Source organism: Eschrichtius robustus, chromosome 13 (genome assembly GCF_028021215.1).
Source record: "Eschrichtius robustus isolate mEscRob2 chromosome 13, mEscRob2.pri, whole genome shotgun sequence".
Lineage (NCBI taxonomy): Eukaryota > Metazoa > Chordata > Mammalia > Artiodactyla > Eschrichtiidae > Eschrichtius > Eschrichtius robustus.
Window position 1 is genome coordinate 104,014,814 of NC_090836.1, and position 19,244 is coordinate 104,034,057.

The following is a 19,244-nucleotide window of genomic DNA, read 5'->3' on the forward strand; positions in this document are numbered from 1 at the left end:
CCGAGAGGAACTCAGAGAGCAGCGGGGGGTGGGGACTGTCTAGCACACCCGGGGCCCTGGAGTGGGGACTGCTGCCGTCCAGGCGCGGTGGTGACCGGTGGCACGCTCGCCCCCCGCAGGCCTGGCTCACCCGTTCCGGCCCCTGGAGGGGGTCCAGCGCAAAGGTAGCAAACTCGGCCACAAGGTCCTGGGCTCACCAAGTCCTTTCCCCTCGTGCCGCATAAATAACAGATGTGATGAAACTGATGGAAGTGCTCTAAGAAATCTGCCTTACGATCCACTTTCAATCCTAAAAGCCCTTGATCTGTACAGAACGTTCATTTTGTTACCCTAATTAGTCTGAGGATTTTCAGGGCAAACACGATAGGATTTCTGAATTCAATTTCGGGGTGTTTGTTTATTGAGATATAGCACACAGAAGAAGTTGCATTGATCTTGTAATTCCTCATGCAAAGAAACAATATTTGCTCTTCTCTTATTCAGCGTGTCTGATCCTCAGCTGGGCCGGCGTGGGTGGAGGGTCCAGCTGGACGGGATGCGGGAGCTTTGCGGACACCCGGCCTCCCGCCCTTCCTCACGCCCCTCGCAGCAGGCAGACGGGACACCTGCTGCCTCTTGTCAGGGAGCTGAGGACCCCACCGTGCCCGCCATCTTTCCTTCTCTGCTGGGGCAGGCTTTCCTGGGGCTCTGCCTGCGGGAGCTACGCTGCCCCCGTCCCCAGCCTCACTCTCTGCGCCCGAAGCAGGGACCCCACCCTGCTGAGCACCTCCAGCCGCCGGCGAACCTCACAGCCGAGACCAGAGTGTGTCCCTGTGTGGCGTTCAGCGTCTTCCTCTGAGGGATGGGGACCAGCACCCGCTCTCAGGATTGTCACGGATGCAGGGGGAGCACAGGTGCTCGTGGAGACTCATTGCTGGTGTCACTGTCACCTAAAGGATTCCTAGTCCCCTGTAGTTCTGAGGCCCGCTATCTTAGTCAAGGAGTTGGGAAGGTAGAGCATCTCAGGGTCCCCCCAGGCCCCCCGACCCTTCCTGAAGGAGAACGCCCAGAGTTACAGCCTGTGAAAGTGACAGTGGAGGTACTGGGCCCCGCCCACTGCTCTCTGTGTGCTTTGTGTGTTCCGGCTGAGGACACACGCCCCACCCCACGTGCCCTCGGCCTTGCATGGCAGTGGGTCAGGCAGCGGACCGCGGGTACCTGCAGCTGGGCGTGACGTGGGTGTGTTTTCCTGGAGAAGCTGCGAGAACCGTGTGTCTGCAGTGCCCCCCCCCCCGCCCCCCCGGGGCCCTGCTTGGCACGTCGTCCCTTCGGGGGCGAGGGCTCCAGCAGGTGCCTCCTCTTCCCGTCCAGGCCGGCACGTCCTTGGGGGGCCTCCTCAGGGTGTCAGTGGACAGCTGTGTGTTTCCCAGCTGCCTGTTCGGCAGGAGCCTAGAACCCACGTGCGGCCGGCTCTGGAGGCTGTGGCCATCCCCCCTGGTGGCCCAGCCTGGATTTGGGCCCCTTGGCCTGGAAAGACCCTCATGAGTCCCACACCGAGCCTTTGCCAGAAGTTGACCTCATGTGTTTCACTGCTGTGTGTCCACACTGAGTCACCCCTGGGCTCATCAGTGACCGATTAGGAACCAGGACTCAGGCCTCCAAAGGCCACTCCCCCCGGCGTAACTGCTGCGGGGAGGGGGCGGGGCCGGGGCGGAGGTTGCTGATTGGAGCATCTCAGAGGATACAGTTGGCACTGGCGTGGTACCACGTGCGGCCACATGTCCCACACACCCTATCCGGGGTACGCGCCCGGGACCCACGTCGCCCAGGCACTGAGGTGCCCTGGAGGACCCCAGCTCCTTCATCGCTGTCATACCGGGGTTGCCACCCTTCTTGTTCTCCGCAGGGAGCTTTGAGACTGTGCTCCCACGGGGTCCCGATAGGGGCCGTGCGGAGGGTGACCCACGGGGACAGGTGTGAAGCCACCTTCCCCAGGGGTCTCAGGGCGACGGGCCAGCCCCTGTCTGCAGACTCCCTCATCTGCTCTCGGCCACTTCCTGTCCGGGGGCCAGTGCTTGCCGTGGGCCTGCACTGGTGCTGCCGTAGCCGACGTGCACGTTTGTACTCAGGCGTTGCTGCGGGGGAGAGGCTTGGCTCTTGGTGCTGGTTTTGTTTTTGTTTTTAATTTAATTTATTTTTTATTTTTGGCTGTGTTGGGTAATCGTTGCTGCACGCAGGCTTTCTCTAGTTGCGGTGAGCGGGGGCTACTCTTCGTTGCCATGCACAGGTTTCTCTTTGCGGTGGCTTTCCTTGTTGCAGAGCGCTGGGCTCTAGGCGCACGGGCTCAGTAGTTGCGGCACGCGGGCTCAGTAGTTGTGGCTCGCGGGCTCAGTAGTTGTGGCTCGCAGGCTCTAGGGCGCAGGCTTAGTAGTTGTGGCTCACGGGCTCTAGAGCGCAGGCTCAGTAGTTGTGGCGCACAGGCTTAGTTGCTCCGCAGCACGTGGGATCTTCCGGGACCAGGGCTCGAACCCGTGTCCCCTGCGCTGGCAGGCGGATTCTTAACCACTGCGCCACCAGGGGAGCCCCCAGTGTTGGGTTTATGTCTCCAAATAATCCCGTTGGAATAAACCTCATTCCTGCTGGGACGTGCACGCCAGCCTGTGAACCTGTCGCAGAGTCAAACAGCGTGACGCCTCCTGTGATACGGTCGCCCTTGGTTAGAGTCGCACTCTTAAATACCAGTCTGGTTCTGCACGCCCTCCCCCCCGCGTCGTTAGGTGACACCTCTGTCACGCTGGAGACAGGGCGGGAGGAGCAGCCACAACGCCCCCAGTGAAGCCCAGCGACTCTTTAGGCGATTTCTCCTCCTTGGGAGCAGTGGACATAATTTTGAGCAGAAGTTGAGCTGCATGTATTTAGAAATCAGTGGAAATAATCAGATTGCACAGGCGCTGAGTGTGTGTGTGGAACTGTCGCTTTTTTCCTGGTGGCCAGTTGGCTCCACCTGTTTTAAGCTGGGTCTCCCGGGTCACGTGGGGCGGTTCAGGAAGCGGGCTGTTTACCTGGAAGCTTCCCTGGCGTGGCAGCCGGCCAGGCCCTGGGGAGCTGCCCCTGCCCGGCCTGCCCTCCACCTGCAGCCCGGCAGCTGGACATGGTGGCCCTGGGGGTGGTCCTGGACGCTTCAGTGTTGCTGCTCTGGGCCTGGGCTGGTGGCGGGCCACTTGCCACGTGGTTCTTGGTGCCGAGGTGGTGCGTCGGTCCTATGAGAACTTGGCCCCCCCCAAAAAAAAAACACATGCTCCTCCCCACTACCAGCCAGCAGGCGGCCCTGAGTGGGCGCTAGCTGGAGGGGACCTCGGATTCAGCCTCCACGGCCGGGGTTAGGGCCTTGGTCAGGTCCCCTGTCCTCGCTGTCCTGCTCTCCCCAGTGAGAGGCCCAGATCCCAGCCCTCCTAAGGGCTGCCCCGTGTTTCGTGTGTCTTTGGCAGAGCTCGCTGTGCTCTTTACGTGTAACATTTTAATCCTTGAAAGAGCTCTGCCAGAGGGTGGGGTTGTCCCTACATCTGGGGTTCAGAGATGGACCGCCCAGGGTCACACAGCTGACCAGACCCCAGGGCAGTCCAACTCCATACCTGGGCTCCCAGCCACACCCCAACCCGCCTGCCCAATCGCAGGCACCACGATTCTGCAAGAAGAAATGGGGCTGAGAGATTGGTACCAAACACCTCTTTCAAGGTGTAGGTTTTTTCCTTTGTTGGCCACGTTTAGTATTGGGGATTGGATTAGTATTGGATTAGTATTAGTATTTAGTATTGGATTATTTTTTTGTGCTGTGTTTTCCTGGGGAGGGAGGGAGGGAGGGAAGCAGGAAAGGAAGGGAAGGGATTGACTTGGCTAATATCTTAGTTTAAAGATTACAGTTTTATTTGTCAGATTCCACTAGTTCCCAAGTAGCACTCAACGGGATAAAACATGAATGCGACTGAAATTTCTGTTCTATGAAATGGTTATCTGGCACAGAATGTGTTCGCATTTTTATGCATCAGTTTGATCAGTAACGGTGCTAATGGAACATAAGCCTCCTGTGTGCTAGGCCCTCTGCCAGGCGCTGGGAGCACGTACGGAATCTGGTACAGCTGTGGCCCCACAGGCTCAGGCTGAGGTTGGCTGCTCGCGGGACTAGCTGGCTTCCAGTGGGAAGGTTAGAGCCACAGCCTACTTTCAGGACCATCCCAGACGTTGTTTTGTTTACTTTTTTATCTGTCCATCCTCCTACCTGCCCCTGCATCCATCCACCCATTTATCCACTCACCCACTGATCCATCTATCCATCCAGCCATCCACCCACCCATCTGCCCATCCATCCATCCATCCATCCACCCACCCATTGATCCATCCATCCACCGCCCATCCATTCATCTACCTGCCCATCCATCCATCCATCCGCCCATCCATCCATCCATCCATCCGCCCATCCATCCATCCATCCATCCACCCACCCATCCACCCACCCACCCGCCCATCCATCCATCCATCCATCCATCCATCCATCCATCCATCTGCCCACCTACCCTCCACTCAACATTTACTTGGACACATGCCCTGATGCTCTCAGTCGAGCATGGTGGAGTTCCGGAGGCCTGCTGGGCCTAGTCTGTCCGAGCCTTTGCCCTCAAGGAACTGAGTCATATGGTAAAATCATATAAAGGCCCTGAGGGTGACCGCGCTGTGGAGACATCATAAGGAACCACACACCTCCCCAGAATGTGGCTCTGGAAAGAGAACACCCGAACCGAAGCCTTGGCCTCTGGGAGGGCCTCTCCTGGAAACTCTGCCTCTGTCTCCCAGGGAGTGGGCCATGCCAGTGGAACAGGACCTGGGAGCCAACTCTTTCCCCACCCCCAGTCCCAGCTTCAGCCCAGCAGTGTCCCTTCTGTCGCTGAGACCCTTGGTGGAGCAGATGAGGGTAGGGGGCGGAGGAGAATCTCCTCTTTAAACACCTTTCTGAATTGATGAAGACTGAAGAGACACTTCTGCCCCTAAAAGTCCGTAAATCTCAGGTCCAGAGTACTTGACGGTGACCCTTTAACATTCCTGAAAACAAAAGGAAAGTGTCCGAACGCCAGGCGATTTACAGCCCGGGTCTTACTGGAATCAGGAGGTAAAAGCCCTGCCGTGCAGCTAGTTCATTAGTTTTGAACAGTTTCCAGGAAGAAGCTTGCATTTTAAACCTCACCGTCGGGGCACTTGTCCTGTAGCTCAGTGGACAGTGTCCCCCTGGAGGGATGTTTATGCAGCGCCCAGTGTCTGGGAAGCAGGGGCTTGAATCACAGAGCCGGGCCTGGGGAGCCTGGGGTCCCTTCCCGGCCGCCCTGTCTGCAGGGTCCCCTCGGCCCCGCGTGCTCTGTGCTGCGCGTTCTGGACCTGCACACGCAGGAAGGGCCCTGCCTGGAGGAACCTGCCCAGGGCTCGGTCCCTGGGGCCTGGCAGAGACCGGGAGGAGGCGCGGGGGCCTTGGCATCCAGGAGACACGGGAGAGCCTCACGGCTCACTGCCCCGACGCGTCCTCCTCCTCTCACGTGTGTCCTGCTCCGCGGCCTCCCCGGCCTCCCGCCAGAGTCGGCCCTTTAGTCGGAGGTTTCCGAGGCCCTTGCCCCATCGCTCCGGGTCAGGCCAGATGCCCCTGGACGGAGGGTCTCAGGGCATCGTGTGCTTGGAGGGGTGGGAGGCGCAAACCTTTCGCCAGCACCCAGGGTAAGGGTGTTCTAAAATACCACTCCTTTGGCTTCTTTCGTAGAAAAAGAGCCCGAGCCGCCCAATCCCCATCCCTCCCCCTCCCCGCAACCTTCCTGAGCCGGGGCTTCTGTCTCCTTTCGGGGCTTCTGTCTCTTTCCGTAGGTCAGAGCTTCGCACCAGGGCTGCCAGAGGCCCTCGGTGGAGCTGCGCATTGTAAGTGAGCTGTAAGGGGACATTTGTGACCCAGAGTTCCTCTCCCGGAGTTTGTCTACTCATTCTAGAAGGTTCTTTCCCCTTCTCCCGAGGGGAAAAGGCCCTTTTGCCTGCAGCATAAAGGCAAGCGGGGGGGGGGTGGTGGGGGGGGGTGAAGGGCGGAGTAAGGCAGCTTCCGCTCACCCAGGGCCCACCAGCCCCACCTTCCAGGCACCGCTGGGGGGCTCAGGAGGTGACGGCAGCCGGGAGGGGCCCCCAGGAAGGTGAGACGCAGGTGCAGGGGAGCCTCGTGCCCACCGGCCAGTGCCCCTCCTCGGGACCTCCTCTTGGTCCCGTGGACGTGGCCCGACCGGCACACGGGCCCCTACACGCTCAGCTCCCGCGGACTCTGGAGCGCACGGGTGTCGCTGTCAACCAGGTCACTGCAGGGGGACGCGTGCAGGTGCCCAGACACGACTCCAGTGGCTGAGATCCTGGGCCTTGGAGTCAGGGGGACAGAGCGTTTGGTGCAGCCGAAGCCCCGCTGTGTAGACGGGGGGTTGTAAGGGAACTGCGGGGGAAGGGGCGCGGACGTTGTAGGCGCACACCAGCCGTGGGCTCTGTGCATTTGCTTTGTTCTCCCAGCAGCACCACGAGGTCAGTGCTGTCGTCATCCTATTTACAGCTGGGGCGGGTGAGGCACCCAGCTCACCCCCTAGCGAGGGCAGCGCCGGCAGTTGGCACGGGTGGCCTGGCCCCAGAGCCTCCACTCACGCCCCCTGCCGAAGGGCGGCTCGGGCGGGCTGGGGAGGTGTGGTCCCTCTGACGAGGGGCCAGTGTCGTCACTGACGCCACCAGGTGACTGCTGGGCCCTTCACACAGGGCCTGAGCCGGGGGACACCTAGCAGGGAGGCCCTCACCTGCCCCAGGTCGCTGTGAATTCACTTGTTCAAAGTTTCAAAAGTCTATAAACGTCTCAGCAAGTTATTGGATTGTTGGCAAACTGATTCTAAAGCTTATAGGAAGGAGGCAAAAGACCCAGATGGTCCAGACAATATTGGCGAAGAGCAAAGATGGAGGGTGCCGCTGCCCAGCACCCAGGTGGACCGTGAGGCTGCAGACATCAAGATGTTACCCAACGCAGGTTCGTGCGCCCGACGCGCAGTGAGGCCAGACAAACCGAGACGTCGCTGTGTGGAGTGAAGAAAGGTTTATTACAGGGCCATACAGCGAAAACGGGTGGCTCCTGCTCAAAAAGACTACAAAAACCCAAACTCCCCAAAGGGTTTCAGCGAAGCGTGTTCAAAGGCCAGGTGAGGGAGGGTGTGGTCGCAGGGTGTGTGGCGAAAGAAGAGACACGCAGATCACTGGAACGTAACAGAGAGCCCGGAAATAGGCCCCGTAAACGTAGTCAGCGGGCCTTTGACGAGGGGGCAAAGGCAACACGACGGAGCAGAGGTGGCCGCTCAGCATGGGGTGCTGGAACAGCTGGCCGTCCCCGTGCGGAAAGCTGAGTCCAGACACAGACCTGCCACCTTCGCTAGATGAACCCAGCGTGGATCACAGACCCACATGTAAGACACAGAACTTACGAAACTGCTGGAAGTCGACCTAGGAGACAACCTGGGTGGCCGTGGACACGGTGATGCCTTTTTAGTTACAACACCAAAGACGTGATCCTGGTAAGCCGGACTTACTCAGATGAAATCTTCTGCTCTGCGAAGGACAGTGTCAAGGGCGTGAGAAGACAGAGCACAGAGTGGGGGGAAATACTTGCAAAACGTGTCTGGTAAAGGGCTGTTATCCATGTAAAATGCCCCTTTCGTGCCTCCAGGCCCCTCCCAGGAGCCCACCAGGAGGGCCCGGGTGGCTTTGAGTCCGCTTGCCACCCTCAGAGGCGATTGTGTGCACGCGCGGTGCTCTCACGCCCCCGTGGTCCTGGGCGCTCTCCCCACATCTCACAGGGTGGCCCCAGCACGCGCTGGCATGAAAGCGGGCCTTGCGGGCTGAGCCACGCTGCGCGTTTTCCCTCCTGGCCTCCCGGGCAGCGGGAAAATCAACGTGAGAACATACTTGGACAGCTCGGGAAATTTAATCAGCTTTACAATGTGTATGACAAAGAAAATATCATTTTGCTGGTGAGTCTGTGAAACCAGCTCTGCTGCAAGTCGATACTATCGGCGGTCCGGGTGCAGCCTCTGCGAGTGTGGATAACGGTCGTGGAACATGCTGGTTCCGTGGGTCCAGCCATGGCCCTGCTGGTGGCCTCTCTCCCCGGTGGGCGAAGGGCTCGTGTCTCAGCTGTCATCTGGGCTGAGAGCCTTCCTGGGGACTGGGGGAGGTCACCGAGGGGGTGTGCCTGGAGGTCTTGGTGGTCTCCAGTGGGCTTCCTGGAAGGCCCCCACCTCCCTGGGGTATAGGAGGACCCTGAGCTCGTGGGAGCCGTAAGGCCACCATGTGGTGGCTTTCCCAGTGGTCTGTCTCTCTGAGCGCAGCCACTTGCAAAAGGGAAGAGCAGTGTCTCCACTGGCCGGCCCCGGGGCTCCTTCTGGGCCCCCTGGCTGTTTCGGGGCAGGCTGAAGAGTGGTCGGGGCCCCGAGCTTCCCCATCAGGCTGGCCCTGAGGCAGCCCACCTCATGGGACCCTGTTGTCCCCTGTCCCACCATAAGCCCCGGCTGGCCGGGTGGCCGTTTCCTGTCTCCTCGGGCATCTGCCAGTTGTGACTGCGTGCCGGGCGCTGTGGAGGGCGCCCTGCTCCAGAACCCGGGGCTCTGTTACCTTCCTCTGAGGAGTGCGGGAGTCACCGTCTGTAGACCCTGGAGATAAATGTCTCCTTTAGGGCCTTTCTCGGGAAGGAAGATGCCCCCCACCCCGCCCCGCCAGGGGCCCTGGGCCGGCCTGCAGCACATCTCGGCGCTCAGGTTGGGTGGCCGGGGATGGGCTCTCGGGGTGCACGCGGGACCTGACGGTCGTGGGGCACGCCAGGGGACACCCTTGGAGGAGGAGCTGAATGTTGGTGCCTCTCAAGGGGAGAGGGGCCTGGGTGGGCTTGGAGCCGACCAGAGCCAAGCCGCAGGGACCCTAGCCTGCGGGTCTGGGCTCTAGGGCCAGCACCAGCGCCAGCTGTTCGGTGGCTTGCGGAGAGCAGAGTCGCTGGGGGACGGTTTTCCTTTTCAAGACGAAGCCGGTGTTGCGGCCGTGCTGGTGATGGATTGGGGGGTGGGCTGGGAAACCAGGGGGCCCCGCGGTCATCCACCAAAGGGTGGTGGTGGGCTGGGCTGGGGTGCGAGCGAGGCAGGGTGGGAGGGCCCGGGGAGCCGGGGTGGGCTGGACCCAGGAGGGAGGGCTCAGTCCTGGGAGCAGGGGTCTTACTGCCGTGGCGAGGGCACCATGTGTGCGGGCTGTGTGCCCCCGTCTGTGGAGGGAGGGGGAGGGAGGGGACATGTTTAGTTTGGGAGCCCTTACGTGGTCGTGTGATGGCGAGCGGCTTACAAGTGCAGAGGGGTGCAGGCAGCCACAGGACATGCAAGGACGGGGTTCAGGGACAGCTGGGGGTGGGGACACGGGTGCGGGTGACCCTGGCTCCAGGGAGGGCGGCCGCCCACCCTGAGAGGCCTGGCAGGGGGAGGGTTCACCAAGGAAACTGGCAGGGTGGCCAGGGGCATGGGCGGTGATCTGCAGGCAAGGTGGGGCAAGGGGGTTTCAGGAAGGGGGGGTCAGTAGGGAGGACCGGCACTGGGGGGACACTGGACATGGGGAGAGGGCCACATGTGGGGAGCCACGTGGGCTGGCACCGCCGGGCCGACGCCGTCCCTGCCCCAGAGCCCGGCAGGGTAGTCCCCGGGGACGTGGGAGGCTGTGGGAGCTGCCGCTAGCCTGTGCAGGCAGCACCCCCAGGGCTGGGGGGCGGGTTCAGACGGCAGCCCGCAGCAGTCCACCCACCGCCTCCCTCCCATGACCCCCTCCTCTGGTTTCTCGGGGGGGGGGGGGGGCGGGTAACAGCTGGCGCCACCTCCAGGCTCCCAAGCCTTCTGCACGGCGCCTTCCCTCTGCCCGTTTGGAAGGGGCGTCTCTGCTGCGTGTAGGTAAACATGGGCCTGGGGCCTCTCCCCCCTAAGTGGGCGTCCTTCCCGACCGGGCGTTCTCGAGGGGCCTCTATGGACAGCATCTCCATCTCTCCATCGCACCCCGTCTGCGACCAGCCGCCCGGTCCTCCAGCCCGCGAAGCGGAGAGGTCCCTGCGGGATGGACCCGGCTCTAACTGCCGTGCCAGGATTTTAAATATCCTCTGTGTGCTGATCAAACGCCTCTCAGCCGTGCGCATGAAGCGCAGAGCTCGCTCGATTGGGGCGCTCATGTCAAGCTTGTGTTTTCAGTACCCAAAGGTGTTTTCTCTTTAGAATCCCTTTTTTGACAAAGAAATATGAAATTAATTGCAAGGAAAGCGCACCTCCCAGAGTCCTCAGAAGATCGCTCTCTGCGGTGTCACCTTCCATATCCTACCTTATGGAGGGCTGTCACCAGCCAGTGGGTCAGCCTGGCAGCTGGCTGTCCATCCCAGCCAGCTGTCACTGTCCTTCTATTTTTAGCCCTGGTTTGGTCCAGAACTTGACAAGATTTTCAAACTAATAACTGGATTGTCAAAGGAATCAGCTGTCACAGGACCATCTGGGAGGGCGGGGAGAGGGAGGGAGGCAGGAAGCAGCCCCAGGGGGCCCAGCACAGCCCTGATGGCCTCCAGCTGCCCAGCCCCTCCCGGAAGGCGTTAGGGCCTGAGCCTCCCCCCCTCTCCCCGCCCCCCGAGACAGCAGGGGCTCTGTCTTCCTGGACGCCGGGGTCCGAATCTGGTGGGGACGCAGGATTGGACGTGGCGAGTCGGGCCCCCGAGCGAGCATCTGCCTGGGAGGAGCAGCGAGCCGGGCGGACTGACCTTTGCAGGGCCGCCTTCACGTCTGCTGAGCGTCAGGTTGAGTTCTGTATTCTTTGATCTCCTGGCTAAAGGGCATCGAGTGTGATAGGTTAAAAATAAGGGAAATAAGGGTGAACTTTTCATAGGTAATTTTCATACCAGGGCCTCTGGGCCCCTCCTGGGGCCGTGGCTGGTGCAGGGGGGGGGTTGTGCCAGTGGAGCGGGACAGGGCCTTTGTAGCATCATAGCCCTGCTCGCGCCCAGCTTCCTCCTGCCCACCCGGGGGGCTTCCCGAGGCCTTATCCTCTGGTCAGCTCTCAGCTCTAGGAGGAGGGACCAGGTCAGAGCCTCGGCTGTCTGACCTCCAGCCCAGGGCAGCCGGGTCCCAAGGAGGCGTCCTTTAAGTGTTGGGGGGAGAGCAGGGGGTCACATTTGAGGGGGGCAGCCCCCTCTGAGCACGTGGCCTCTCAGAGAGGGAGGGTCTTGCAGAGGTCAGGTTCAGGGCTCAGGAGGGTAGCCCTGGGGGAAGCAGCCCTCCCAGCGCCAGGCGTGGACTGAGCAGTCACTAAGATTCCTGGGGTCCCAGATTCCTCTTTCCCAGGTGGGGTGTGTGGGAGCCCCGGGATTGGTCGTAGACACGGGGAGGAGGGGTGGGAGCCCTGGGATTGGTCGTAGACACGGAGAGGAAGGGTGGGAGCCCCGGGATTGGTCGTAGATGCGGGGAGGAGGGGTGGGAGCCCTGGGATTGGTCGTAGACATGGAGAGGAGGGGTGGGAGCCCCGGGATTGGTCGTAGATAACGGGGAGGAGGGGTGGGAGCCCCGGGATTGGTTTTAGACACGGGGGGGGGGGGGGGGGAAGGGAGGGAGCCCTGGGATTGGTCATAGACACGGGGGGGGGGAGGGGGGAGCCTCGGGATTGGTCAGAAGGTCAGCGTGTAGCCTGGTGCTTGGCACAAAGTGAACTCTGGGCCCAGGGCAGTTCATGGTTGACCACTGACTCGAGGGGCGGCCCTGGGACCTTCTCTGAGTGGTGACCCCCGAGGTTCATGTTTGTCCTTGCCTGTAGCAGCCGTCGCCACGCAGGGGACAGAGCCCGGCCTGCTCCTGCAGACCCCGTCGTGTGGCCCAGGGCAGGGTCCCGTCTCCCCACGCCGACGGGATGGTCCTGGCCGAGGGAGCGGAGGGAGTGGGTGGAGGCGCAGAAAGGAGAGAGCCGCGGGCTGTACGGTCACGCATGACTCCAGGACCATGTGCCAGACGCACGCCAGCTTCCCGGCTCATGGCGCCGTGCCCGCCCCGTCCCCCACCCCCGGGGGTGCCCAGGGAGGCCCGGCCAGGAGCCCCCGAACCATCAGAATTGCCCGGCAACCCGCTGCTGTCAGCGCTGCTGCCAGTCGCCGCAAACCCGCTTCAGGGTAATTTAATCTCGGCTCCTTTTTTTCTTCCCTTTTACACATGTACTGACCAAGAACAGGTATTTTATGTTGAATGTGGATTCAAGCCCCAGTAGCCCCTGCACAGGCAGAAATACAAATGACCTGGCCTTGCACCGGCTGCCGGGCGCTGGGTTTGGGCCTGGACCGTGACCTTTGACCTTTGGAGCGCGTGGTCCCTGGAGACTCGCCCAGGTGGGCAGGGAGGTGGGAGGCTGGCCACGTGGGCCCAGACCAGCACATCCGCCCACAGAGGGCAGGCCCGGGCGCAAGGTGCTGTGCAGATTCCAGCTGCGGCCGCTTTGTGTGACCACCACTCTCATCGTCTGAGGTCCTGGTAGCCGAGGCCACGACCACGACCACAACGAGGGTGGTGGCGGCCATGGTGGCAGCTCCCGTGTGCCGGGCGTCCTGCTGAGCTTGTGTGCGCTGGGTCCTCAGGTCCTCAGCACACCCCTGGCAGGAGCTGACTGGCACCTCTGAGGCGGTGACGCCCCCAGGGCCCGCTGGGTGTCAGTGGGATGATGGTGACATGGAGATGATGGACCACAGGGCCACTCCTGCACTGAGCATGGCTGAGTCACTGCCCCTCGGACCCTCCCAGCCTGGAGGTCACTCCTGTCACTGCCCCCGCCCGGCAGACGCAGCCTTGGCTTCCAGAGTTCCCAGCCGCCTGTGCTCTGACGTCGCCCAGCCTTGCGGGGACAGACCCGCCTGCTGCACAGGCGCCGAGCCACCCAGGCCCTGGGCCAGGCTTCCTGCCTCCCCCGCCTCGGTCTCCTCGCCTGGAAGGCTGAGGATGTGGGAGAAACGCCCGAGGCCCCAGCCTTGCCCACCCCAGCCTGCGTGTCCCCACGGCCACCCTTCCGCGGCCGGTCGGGGCTCCCCAGCGGCAGGTTTGCTGGCCGAGCTGCACAAATTGACTGTCGGAACGTGGTGGAGAAGTGAATTAAACCAATTAGGCCTGTCACCTGCCCATGTCAGCGCAGGGGTTAGTGTTTCTTCTTCTCAGTTAAGGGGAGAAAATAATCAGAGTTCGCAACTGGGCCTTCAGCCCCGTCATGATTAATTCACTGGTCTCTGCGCGTGGCCAGGCTGTAAACTCCTGGCCTCGGTGTGCTCTGCCACGTGCGCGGAGCCGGCCTTGACCTGGGAGCCTTGGCGTGAGTCCTGTGCCCGAGGGTCCGCAGAAGGGGGCGTGGTCGGCACCGTCGCGGCCGCTGCCCCGGAGCAGGGGGGCTGTGTTGGGTGTAATAAGAGCAGCGCTGTCCGCTGGAGAGGAACGCCCGCCACGAGGGAGGGCTTCTGGGAGCCTCGCAGAAAGGGGAAAACCAGCGAGATTAATATTTTATTTAACCCAGTACATCTATATATAACATTATCTTTCAACATGTGATCGATATTAAAGTTAAGAAACATTTTGCAGACTTTTGTTCAGACCAAGTATCTGAGATCTGGAGTGTCATCTACCCACATCTCCACCGAGACCCCCATAGTGGGGGGACAGACGGGGGGCCGCGTCGAGAGCCGCCCGCCAGTCACGCCTGGTTGGACCCCTGCGCAGGGCTGAGCGTTGTTTGCCTCGTAACCCTTCATCTGGCCCCCGAGGGCAGAGCCGGCCGTGTGATGGCGCGTGTGCCCTGACGCAGAGGCAGGTGGAGTGAGGGGACCTGTCTGCCTTGCACCCAGAGCTGCTCCTCCCGTAATCGACTATTTGGGGCCGTTTTGATGACACGCAGTGCCTTTTGTATCAGACGTCAGAACTGGACGATCCAGTCCACAGGCGCTCCTTGAAGTCCCCTCAAAAGGGTCCCACGCGGCTCCCTGGTCGGGGTCCTAGCCACAGCCCGTAGGTCGACACGTGCGGCATGTTTCCTTCCTCAAGATGCCGGCGCTGCCTCCTCTGAGCTGTCAAGGGAGGATGCTGTTTCGTCTTGAGCTTGTTTGCCAAACTCCCCGGCGTTTCCCACGGATAGGAATTTATTCGGCACAAACGCCACTACTGCTGCCGTGACGATCACCACCACCGCGAACAGTGATTTAAGACTAATTGAATAATAGAAGCAGCAGGTGACACTTATCCTGTGCTTTTTATATTCTGGCGCTGTTGGGAGCACTTTGCACAAATTAACAACCCAGAGAGGGAGGCGCGTTATTGTCCCCATTTACAGATGAGGAAACCGAGGCACAGAGAGCCAGGAGACCGGCACGGCTGAGTGGTGCAGGGCTGGATTTGAGCCCCGCGTTCAGCTTCCTTTACAAGTGTGTGTGCCTTTAGCCGACTGTGCCCTAGCGACTGTTCACAGGTCGGCACCGCGTGCTGTGTGCTTCATGTCGGGGACATGGGAACACACGTGGAGCTGTTGATGTCACAGAGGAGACGATCACCCCATGACGTAGGTGAGGACACCAAGGATGTGCCTCCAGGGTTCTGTGGGGTCGTGGTGGGGGTGTGCTGGGCTTGGACCCGCCTCCTCTGTGTCTGGCTGTGGCCTTACTGCTGGGCTCACGGGAGCCTCTGCAGGGGGCCAACCAGACAGAGAACCTGGGGCCCTGAGAGGGGACCGCCTGCCCACCTTCCTGGACGCCACTGTGTCACCATTTCGTCCTTCCTGGGAGGGACAAAAGAGATAGAGATAATCATACTTCGCAGATGGTAACGTAATTCCTCTCTCTGGAAAAATGAAACTGTTTTGGCAAGAAGTCCCCAAAGCCATAAACATTATTTGCTGTTTAACGTTGGAAGGCTCACCTCTTGGAACCTACCCAGAGGCAAAAGTCAGAGCGGGAAAGACCCTGTGGAAAAGATGTCCCCGGCAACAGCCCAGCCCAGGGCCCCGCCCTTCACCCTGCCCCCCGCTCTCCCCCACTGCCGTCACCCGCACGACGACGCCTGCAGGGCTACCTGTGGCCGGGGTGGTGCGGGCGGGGCCTCCGCAGCGGACTTCCTGGTAAAAGGGACCACCAGCCACGATCCACATGCTCGCGAGGTGACATCCAGAGTGTCCAGAGGACAGTCAAACCGCTCGTCATACCGAGACCCCGGGCAACCCGGGATTCGGGGCCTCTGCCCTCTGCGGGGCCGGGTGCTGCGGGCCTCCAGACTCCGGGGTGACCGTGACCTTGCTGGGGGCTGAGAACAGCAGGCCTCCAGGCTGCGCGGTGGGGACGGCACCATCGCTACGGTCCCTCCCGGCCACCGTGGACAGCACGTACCAGCGTGGGAGGGCACGATGACACAGGCCGATGGAGGGGGCGGGATGCCCCGGGCCGTGGCTTTGTTGCCGTGGTGGCATCTCGTGGATGTGGGAAGAAAAGAACCACGGGGACGCGACTTGTCTTTGATTCCTCACAACCTCAGTGTTGTGAGCAAACCTTCCTTTAACTTTTATTCTGCAGACGTGGTCGCAGCACTGTTTACAGAGAAGTTAAGATTAAAAACGGAATTGCCCTCGCGGGCTGCTGGACCGGGCCCTCCCTGCCACCATCGCAGGGGATGGCGGGTCCCCTGGGGTGTGACCCAGTGACAGCATCGTGACCGATGGCCCTTTTCCCGAATGATGTGGCTAATAGATGTGCCGTGGCTCCCAGGTCGGAGGTGTCACTGCCTAGCTCGTAAATAAGACAGGCCTTTTTAAAAAAGAAATCTGCATTTAAGGGCGTGTTCGGCTGCGTCCCCTGCCTCTCGTAAAGGTCACCCGGACAGATTTTTTCCTTCTTTAACATTGCAGGCTGCGGACCACCGGGCATTTCTATTCTCTCTCCGTCCACTGAACCTGGGGGACTAAATTAGATTCTGAAATTGAGTGTGCAGTAGAGTTGCTGAGTTACCACAATGGGAGGGTATTGCTTCTCACCTTGCAAGTAGCGAGGTCATGATAATATGAAGCGAAGTGGATTAAAAATAAAACCAAAGGTATTTATTTATGACCTGCTCAGAATTGGACTGGCATCCGTGTAAGTTGCATCTAATGGAGAAAGACAGCCGATTGATGTTGATACGTCCCCGGGGACATTCTGCCAGTGAAGTTTGCTCCATGAATTCAATTTAAAGGCCCCCAGAAAGTGTCCAAAATGCGAAAGGAAATGGGACCGAGGACGGAAAAGCAGCAACAGGGAAGCCGCACTGGCGGAGAGTCCCGACGCGTGGCTCTCCACTGGGGAGTGGGGAGAGGGCCGTGCGCTGGGAGGGGCGTCGTGAGGACAGCAGGCCTGGTACAGGCCCCCGCATCGCCGAGCGCCAGGCACTGGTGGCCCCGATGGGAGCTGGGGCCCTCGTCTCGATGGGGAACCTGGGGCCCCGAGGTGGTCAGCGGCTGGCCCACCAGCCGGGAGGCAGCACAGCCAGCACCTGAGCCCAGGCCTGGCTTCTGGGTCTGAGCCCCGAGGGCCCCCCGCCGCTGGGCTCTGGGCATCCCCGCCCGGATGGCCCTGGGCCCCAGAATGCCGGGAGGCCGGGGGCGTGCGTGCGGCCCGGCTGTGTCCCGCTGCTGGCGCTGCCCTCCGCGTCCCAGCAGGCCTGGGAGCCTCCCGGGGGGCTTCCTCCTGGCTGCAGGGCGTGGGGCCCTCGGGCTCAAGCTGGGAGGGGACACGATTCTCGGGGGCTGGGCGCCCCCCCCCCCCGGCTCACCCCGCCGTGGGCCTGTGCGTTTCCTCAGGGCTCCTCCCGCGGGGGCCCCCTCCCCGACACAGCTGGCTGCCCCGTCTGACCCAGGCTGTCTCTCTCCCCCCAGGAGCTGCTGCTCTTCCTCCAGAACCTGCCCACAGCCCACTGGGGCGACGAAGACGTCAGCCTGCTGCTGGCCGAGGCCTACCGCCTCAAGTTTGTCTTCGCGGACGCCCCCAATCACTACAAGAAATGAGCCCGGGCCCACCGCCGTGGCCTCCCCCGCCCCGGGCAGCACACCCCACTGCCGGCCGGCTGAAGGCCACGGCCAAGGAGAGGCCTTGCTGGAGCGGCTGGCCGGGACGTGGTCCAGGGCCTGGCGAGGGCTGGCGGCCTCTGTTTTCTGAGATACCAAAGAGAGCCAGGGAGGGTCCCGGCCACGCAGGGCCAGAGAGGGGCCGGGCGTCCCCCTCTCCCGACCTTGGAGCATCCTTGCCAAACGCCCACCTCGTGGAGCCCCCAGCCGGGGCGGCCTGAGAGGCAGACCGTCTCCGAGTGGCCTGCTGTCCGGGTGCCGGGGGCAGAGGGAGGTGGCAGCCATCTCCTTACCTACTTGGAAATGTAAACGTTCTATTCTGTTGCGCGAAAGAGAATAAAACGTAGACAAAGTCATAAGTGAAACGTTGCACTAACCTATGAAGTCTCTGTGCTCTCCCAGGCCTCTGACAGCCAGCCGGATTTCTGTAACTTGGTCACGTTAACGTTGCCGCGTACTTGCTCCCTTGGCTTAAACGTGGCTGGGAGGCAGACGGCGAGCCTGGGGAGGCTCCGGCTGCGGCAGCTGGGAGCAGAGCGCGGCCTCGAGAAATGGCCTTATTTTCCATCCGTGACCTCTGGAAACAGAGAACCGCCCCGGCTGGTCTGTCAAGGAGCCTGCGCGGGCGGGAGCCCTTCCGCCGGGTGGTGCGGGGCGTCGGGCGGACGCTCAGGCTCCAGCCACAGCCTCGCTCGCCTGGGCCACCTGGATAGGTGGGTCCGGACGCTCCTGCACCTGCACCCACACCGCGGGGGCCGAGTGGCCCGGGCCCCTCTGCTCGCTGCGTCTCCGGGTGTGTTGTGGACCTGATCGCTGCTGCTGTGTGTTGGTCACTGGGGCCGTGAGCCCAGCTGCAGAAGGTGGCAGACTCGCCCTGCCCTGGGCTCTGCTGGGGCCCGTCCTGCTTCCCCCACATTGCCCGCCCCGGCCAGAGAGCACCTGTCACGGGCATGTCGCCCGTGGTGACGTGGACACCCCCGTGGAGCTCTAGGCCAGAGCCACAGCCACACAGGAGACAGGCTCCTGACCTCTGCCCCAGGCTTTCATCCACGCGCAGGCATCTCTTCCCACCACCTGCCAGCCCTCCCGGGGCAGCCCCGCCACCACCCGTCTCTGCACAGCTCAGGTGCCAGGCGGCTGCCCGGAGGCTGTGCAGCCGAGGATCAGACACAGATGCACGTGTGTGGTGTGTGCGTTCCTTATTTTCGGCTCGTTACGTGTGCGTGGAAATCAGCACAAAATACTGTGCAAATGTCAGAAGTCCCCAAATCAGCAGAGGGCCCTGCTTGCCACAGAGCAGATGGAGAGCACCCCGACTGGCCGGTCCCTGCCCCCAACCCTGGCATCAGGGGTTCCTCCCCGCGCAAGGCCCCCGGCCCGCTGCTGCTTTCCTGCCGGGCGTCCAGTTCCACGAAGGCCCGTCCTGCTTAGACCCCGGGCACTGCCCACCGCGGCTCGGGTAGTCTGTGCAGCCCAAATGTTGGGGACACAGAAGATGTCCCCTGGAGGCAACTGTTTTTTCAAATAGGAAGCATCTACGAAGTTCAGTGAGGCTCTGAGCGTGTTTCCATGTGTATATGAACCTGGAACTGAATGCAGGGGGTGTTGGCGGGGTCCTTGGAGCCTGAGCCAATCAGTCTGAAGTGATTAGAGGCTGTTCTGTCTGGAATACAATGTGTGAAACACGGAATAAAGATGCAATGAAAATCCAGCCTTGGTCTTTGATTCAGGGGCTCTCCTGAAGGAACAGGGTGCCCTGGCCTGGTGCTGGGTCACACTTGGCTGTCTGGTCTGAGGCCGGGTGAGAGCTGAGAGCCAGGGGCACTGGCCCAGCCCTACAGCAGCCGCTGGACAGTCCGAGTTCTGGGCCTTTCCATACAGGCCGTCTGCAGCGTGCCAGGCCTGGCGTGGGGTGCAGCACCCACAGTCTTGCTGAAGCCCATCAGGGCCTCGTAGGGAGCTGAAGGTGCAGGCGGGCCAGACTCAGACTCGAGCTGAACCCCAAGCCCAGGCTGCACCGGCTGGGGGTCAGGATCCAGGCCGGCCCGGGACAGGAGGGGCCTCCCCATCTG

The 19,244-nt window shown here is 61.6% G+C and overlaps 1 protein-coding gene across 2 annotated transcripts in view; it reads left to right on the forward strand.

The window, feature by feature from the left end:
* Positions 1–18,883, forward strand: part of TBC1D22A (TBC1 domain family member 22A) — a 315,289-nt gene extending 296,406 nt beyond the window's left edge. The window contains exon 12 of one of the 2 annotated variants that reach the window (XM_068561086.1): positions 16,984–18,883. In XM_068561086.1, coding sequence (XP_068417187.1) covers positions 16,984–17,393 — 410 coding nt within the window. In that variant the 3' untranslated portion in view covers positions 17,394–18,883. The remainder of the gene's footprint in view (positions 1–16,983) is intronic. The other variant, XM_068561089.1, reaches the window with a different exon arrangement.
* Positions 18,884–19,244: the final 361 nt, after the last annotated feature.